The 7,170-nt window shown below is 29.1% G+C and overlaps 1 protein-coding gene and 1 non-coding gene across 2 annotated transcripts; both read right to left on the bottom strand.

Moving 5' to 3' along the window:
* Positions 1-556: 556 nt before the first annotated feature.
* On the bottom strand, positions 557-2,286 carry LOC140861510 (protein FAR1-RELATED SEQUENCE 5-like). The gene is made up of 4 exons (XM_073264532.1): positions 2,206-2,286; positions 1,907-1,995; positions 1,043-1,855; positions 557-569 (listed from the first exon to the last, which is right to left on the bottom strand). Exons 1-4 carry the CDS (start codon positions 2,284-2,286, stop codon positions 557-559), a joined length of 996 nt encoding a protein of 331 aa, XP_073120633.1.
* Positions 2,287-4,645: 2,359 nt separating this feature from the next.
* Positions 4,646-4,754, bottom strand: LOC140870097 (small nucleolar RNA R71). The gene has a single exon (XR_012147077.1). It is a non-coding gene; the product is annotated as a small nucleolar RNA R71 (small nucleolar RNA).
* Between the last annotated feature and the right edge of the window lie 2,416 nt (positions 4,755-7,170).

Here is a 7,170-nt window from a genome sequence, read left to right as displayed (position 1 = left end):
ACCAGAAAAATCCTTATAAATTATTATTAGTGACGTATTTCAATGTTCTTATAAACTAATATAGAGAGTTTCAAAAAAAAAAAAACAATATAGAAGGCACTTCTAATTGTTAATATGAAGTATAGGTGACATTTGACTAGGCACACATAAGTATCCTAGAAACATGACATTTTAAAATTCCCTTAGAGAGATTTATCCTTGTGGTGGGTGTGGGTACAAAAATTTTGATCTAAATGTATGATTAAATTTAAACTTATGTGCATATTGTAGAAACATAAGTCAAAAATCACAGAGAACGAACATTTGATTTTTAAATATTAGTTCAACGAAATTGCAAACATGTTCATAACATCCTCCCTGAATAATAAATATTTCAGAAATATATACCCTCTGTTACAATATCAATATCAATAAATAATAAATGAGGAGCATAATTTAATCTTATGGTCTTGCATCCAGCAAATGCATGTCAAAGATTTCATGTTGTCTTATCACATAAAGCATAATAAAAAAATAGCCAAATTAACGGGAGCTTTGTATCCATCATACAACTTCTTTATGAATTGAACCTGTAAAAATGCACAACCACCAAAACTAATCAACATTAAAAAACAACTTTGAAAACTAAATAAATAAATAAATAAAGATCAAATAATAAAGAACTTAAACATCTCACGGTGGAACTAAATGAAAATCAGAATAATATGATGTACCAAAAGATTAAAAAATAAAACATAGAAGGGAGATGTTCATACAAAAAGGAACTTCATTCGTCCAAATGCATTCCAGTTTCCCACATGTTAGAACCTACAATAATAAATACAATTTAATTTCAATGTCTCAGGATACTATTGTTTAAAATAATTAAACATTTAAAGTACCATCCATCGATGCAAAATCTTCTTCATCTATGTTGTCATCGTTGTTATGATGATCATTTACAGTTGATTTGGTAACAACACATAATCATATTTACAAAAATTAATGAAATTGTTTTGTTTGTCAAATATATAAAACAAACACGAAATTAATCGACACATACCCGTTATTCAAATTTGGACAATTGCGCTTATAATAAGACACACCTCGACTCCCGCACCCATGACATAGTCTGGCCTTTGAGGTTGAATTCTCTTTTGAGGATTTCAATCTTTTCCCACATCCTACTGCTCTCACTGCAGAAGGATCAATGATACCAAGGACCCCATCCATGATTTTCTTATTTTGATTTTCACTGCTTAATGTTTTCCTGATGTTGATCTCTTTAGTTTTGATTAAAATATAATTTAATTGTTCATCCAAGAAGTCTGACCCCTCATCAGTCAATGATGCATCATCAACTGCTACAGAAGCTTTATAGGATAACCTCGAGTGTCTTGACATTAAACTTTTTTCTCGATCGTCAATGACATTTTTCTCAGTCATAAAATATTTGGCATCAACCTTTGCACCTCGTGTCCATCGTTTCAGTATATACTTATCAGCCAATTGATACACTTGATTGATACGGAAAAAAGCTAACATGTGTCTGCAAGGAATGCCCTCAAACTCAAATTTCATGCAACTACACGATATATAGTCCATCTGCTTATTATGAGTGAGCGCCCTTGGTTTGGAGGAAGAACAAATCTGAAAATTCATCACATTGTAAACCACTAACTCGACTCCTATAGATTGTTGTTGCAAAAAATAACCCTCACTCTCATTCATTTCTCTCTGAAACTCAAGCCATTTCTTTTTTGTGTACACCTTAACCATTTGAGTTTCCATCGGCCTCTTTGACTTAACCTTGGGACATTCATTAATATCAATATGGTTAGAAACTAATGCATTGTGTCTTTGGTGTCGAAGTTCCCTATTGAAACGAGTGATAAAATCAATTAATGAGTTCTTATTAGAGACGTACCTCTTGAAAAATGCATGGAAACTTTTCGATCTCTGACTACTTGACATTCCAGCACAAAATACATGTTTAAAATATGCTGGCACCCACTTCTGTCACAATTCATACATCAATAACAACCAATCATTTTGTTCCAAGTTAGCAGACTTGATAACCTCTTCCCAAGACTTCTTAAATTCATCAGGCGTTGTACAATTTTGAATGACATTCTTTATGCTTTGATAGTAGTCACGAAAAGTCACAGGATTTAATTTATCTTAGAATTTGTTCAGTATATGCCACAAACAATATCGATGCACTACTTGCGGGAAAACTTGTGCAATAGCTTTCGTCATAGCAGGATCCTGGTCAGTAATGATCACATTTGGCGTACCTTTAGGCATGGCTTCTAGGAACTTGTTAAATAATGATGAAACTTAAAATTTGTAATTATTTATATGTTAAAAAGTGTGTTTTAAAATTAAAGTTTAATTAAAATTATGAATTTTTATTATTTTAGTATTATGTGTTTATATTTAAATGTTTTACTAAAATGTTGTATTTTACGGTTTGCACAGGTTTGGTAAAAATAAAATTACTCAAGCTACAGAGGTCATAATGGAGTAATCTCAAATCCTGTAGAATCACAAAAGAGGCATCTTCAACTTTGTAGAAGACAAGAAATTCCAAAAACTTCATTAAAATGATCAAAATAATCAAACATCAAAATGGAGACAGATTTACTTTTACTATGATCAGCTTGGAGTAAAAATATCATAAGTATTTCATATTTTATCCAAATGGGGTGAATGAGTTGTCAAAACACATCTACAGACAAATGGCTACGTGTTATATGTTTTGTACAGAAGCAAAATCGGAAGTCTAAGACATCAAACATGTCAATTAAAGTTGGGTCAATGTATTGACATTCAAGGAGACAAGCACCCACCAACTTTACTATTTCATATTTAATGAGTCTTGAACCCTTGCTCTCATTTGGCCTATAAATAGATGTGTTGTATAAGCTTTGTAGTGTGCAAGAGTGTAGAGAATTCCTCATTTGTACAATAAATATTGTGTGTGTGAGAATAAAAGTTTGAGTGTGCAAGTTTCTCAAGTTCAAGTATGAAATTTCTTTTATCTTTATTCTTGAGTTTCATGTTCATGGAAAGCTAAATCTTTTTATGTCAAGGTGAAAAGGTTTCATTGTTGGTCAAGTAAGATTGTTTATATTTTGTATATTCTTTCCTTTTCTATTTTTATTTTTACTAATTGATCTTTATTTGTAGGTATAATTTTGGATGATTTGTTGTTACCTATTTACATCAAATGCTTGGTACCTTGAATGTGGTTACCTTGATTTGTTGTCAAATATGATACAATAAATACTACAATAATTATATACTATAAATATATGTATCTATTTATAATAAAGTCATATATATTATTTAGACGATAGCGTGACTCTGTCGGTTGTTCTAAATAATATATTGTGATTTGAACTAACTTTTACTTTCCGCAACTAACTTTTACTTTCCGCAACTAACATTTACCTTTCCGCAACTAACATTTACTTTCTCGCATCTAACATTTAATTTTCCGCATCTAACATAAAAAAAGTCATATATTTTATTTAGACAATAGCGTGGCTCTGCCGGTTGTTCTAAATGAAATATTGTGATTTGATCTAACATTTAATTTTATGTCAATTTATATTTATGCATATATATATATATATTATGGGTACCATGTATTAAATATCGGTTAATCTGATATTAATATAGTGGAAACTATATTATATGATATATTTGTATAAATATTTAATTATTCTCTTATGTTTATTTTTATTTTAGTTTCTTTTATTTATTTTTGTTAAGCAATCTTAAATAAACCAACAATGAACCTTTGAAGCCTTGAAAATTTTATAATTTGTGTATTTAAAGTTTTATAATAATTTTTTCATCTATAATATATCATTGCTAAAATTAAACTTACAACATCCTCTCCGTGGATCGATCTCGTACTCACGAGTATATTATTTGCAGACAACCTACACTTGGGTGAATTACAATTTAAGTTGTAGCAAGTTTTTGGCGCCGTTGCCGGGGAGGTATAAATTAAGTTTAATTTTGTTATTTATGTTATTATGTAAATAGTATGTTGTTTTTAATTATATGATTGTTTGGAGTCGTAAACAAAGTGGTAGACTTGTTCGAGTAACTGAAAATATTTTAAACATGGAGGATAATTCTAATAATCAAGATGATAATAATAATAATAATAATAATAATAATAATAATAATAATAATAATAATAATAATAATAATAATAATAATAATAATAATAATAATAATAATAATAATAATAATAATAATAATAATAATAATAATAATCAAGAACATGAACAACCAAGAACACTTAGGTACCATATGAATCCAATAAGAACTAGTACACCATCTTGTTTAGTTTTTCCTCCTGATGCATCTAATTTCAATTTTAAGCCACAAGTCATTCAACTTTTACCAAATTTTCATGGCTTAGATTCTGAAAATCCATATTTGCATTTAAGAGAATTTGAGGAGGTTTGCAACACTTATAATGATCAAAATTGTAGCATGGATACTGTTTGATTAAAGCTTTTTCCTTTTTCCTTAAAAGATAAAGCTAAAACATGGTTGTAAAATTTGAGATCAAGTTCAATAAGATCATGGGAAGAAATGCAACAACAATTTCTAAAAAAGTTTTTTCCTTCCCATAGAACAAAATCTTTTAAAAGACAAATTACAACTTTTTTTCAAAAACAAGGGGAAACATTTTATCAATGTTGGGATAGATATAAAGAGTTACTTAATACATGCCCACATCATGGTTTTGAAATATGGAGGATAGTTTCTCACTTTTATGAAGGTTTAATACCTAAAGATAGGCAAATGATAGAATTCATGTGTAATGGAACTTTTGAAGATAAAAACCCAAATGAAGCTATAGAATATTTGGAGTCATTAGCAGAAAATGCTCAAAATTGGGATAATATAGGCTCAATTGAACCACCAAGTAAAACCAATAATTCAACAAATGGGGGTAGTATTTATCATCTTAAAGATGATGTAGATGTTCAAGCTAAACTTGCATCTTTAGCAAGAAAAATCGAGTCATTAGAAATGAAAAAGAGTGATCAATTAAAAAGTGTTCAAGAAATTGTTTGTCATATATGTGACACACATGATCATCTTACAAAAAATTGTCCTACTTTGCCTTCATTTAAAGAATGTCTCCATGAACAAGCCAATTATGTTAACAATTTTAAAAAACCAACATTAGATCCTTTTTCACAAACATATAATCCTGGTTGGAGAAATCATCCTAATTTTAGTTGGAGGAACGATAATAATGCACAACCTTCACAACAACCTTTTCACAATAACCAAAATCATCAAGGTTATGCTCCTTATATCCCACCTCCAAGAAAACATTTTGAAGATGAAATTCATGCATACATTCAAAATCAAGAGTCTATCAATATTCAAAACATTCAATCTATGAATGATTTGAAAGAAACTCTTGCAAAATTTGCATCTGCACTTAATATTCATGAAAAAGGAAAATTTCCATCTCAACCACAACCTAATCCTAAAAATCAAAATCAAGAAAAATTTGATCAAGTAAAATCTGTTATTACTCTTAGAAGTGGTAAAATAGTTAATGATCCATATAGTGATGAAAACAAAGATCAGTCAAACTCAAAGAGTAAGGATGAAAATCTTGATACTTTCGAGAAAGATGATACTTTGAGTCCTAAGATTAAGAAAGTTGATGATAAATTACCTGAAATAATATGTGAGTCAAATAAACATGTTCTTTTCCCTCATGCATTAGTTAATAATAAAAAACAAAAAAATTATTCTGATATTTATGAAGTTTTTAAATAAGTAAAAATAAATATTTCATTATTAGATGCTATTAAACAAGTGCCTTCTTATGCAATGTTTTTAAAAGATTTATGTACTGTGAAAAGACAATTGCATGTAAAGAAGAAAGCATTCTTAACGGAGCAAGTAAGCTTTATTATTCAAAATAATTCTACCTTGAAATATAAAGATCCCGGTTGTCCAACAATTTCATGTATTATTGGAAAAAATAAAATTAAAAAAGCTTTGTTAGATTTGGGAGCAAGTGTGAATTTAATTCCTTATTCAGTTTATGAAAAACTTAAGTTGGGAGATTTAAAACCTACATCTGTTACTCTTTTACTAGCCGATAGGTCAATCAAAATACCTAGAGGTATTGTAAAAGATGTATTAGTTCAAGTCGATAAATTCATATATCCCGTGGATTTTATTGTCTTGGATACACAACCAATAGAAGTACATAACGAAATTCCAGTAATATTGGGACGCCCATTTCTAGCAACTTCAAATGCTTTAATTAATTGTCGAAATGGAATAATGAAATTGTCTTTTGAAAATATGACTTTAGAACTTAATGTGTTCAATTTATGTAAACAACCAAGTATTAATGAAGATGAAGATGATAATGCAATAGAAACAATCGTGGAAGAAAATATACACCAAGAAAACTTAAATCAACAATCTGAAGTTTGTTTAGTGGAAAGTTTTGATTCAAAAAGTGTTTTTAAATCAAAGTTATTTGCAGAAATTAATGAACTTGAAGAAGTAAAAGAAAATGATCATCCAAAACTTGAATTAAAACCCTTACCAATAGAACTAAAATATGCTTTTTTTTGGTGAAAATCAAATATATCCTATTGTAATATCTTCTACCCTCTTACCAAAACAAGAAGAAGATTTAATAACACTACTTAAAAAACACAAAAATGCAATTGGATGGACTTTTGCAAGATATAAAAGGTATAAATCCTTTAATCTGTACACATAGAATTCACTTGGAAGAAAATGCTAAAACATATCAACAACCACAAAGAAGATTAAATCCACACATGAAAGAAGTTGTTAAAAATGAAGTTTTAAAACTATTAGATGCCAGAATTATTTATCCAATCTCGGATAGTAAATGGGTAAGTCCAACACAAGTAGTACCAAAAAAATCAGGCATCACTGTTATAAAAAATGAAAAGGGAGAATTATTACAAGCTAGGATTCCATCTAGTTGGCGTATGTGCATTGATTATAGAAAATTAAATGATGCAACTAGAAAAGATCACTTTCCGTTACCATTTTTAGATCAAATTTTAGAGAAAGTGGCAGGTAATCCTTATTATTGTTTTCTTGATGGGTATTCTGGGTATTATCAAATACCAATATCATTAG

The sequence above is a fragment of the Henckelia pumila genome, chromosome 4 (genome assembly GCF_033568475.1).
Source record: "Henckelia pumila isolate YLH828 chromosome 4, ASM3356847v2, whole genome shotgun sequence".
Lineage (NCBI taxonomy): Eukaryota > Viridiplantae > Streptophyta > Magnoliopsida > Lamiales > Gesneriaceae > Henckelia > Henckelia pumila.
Note: the sequence above shows the minus strand (reverse complement) of the source record. Positions and strands in the feature narration are given on the sequence as shown.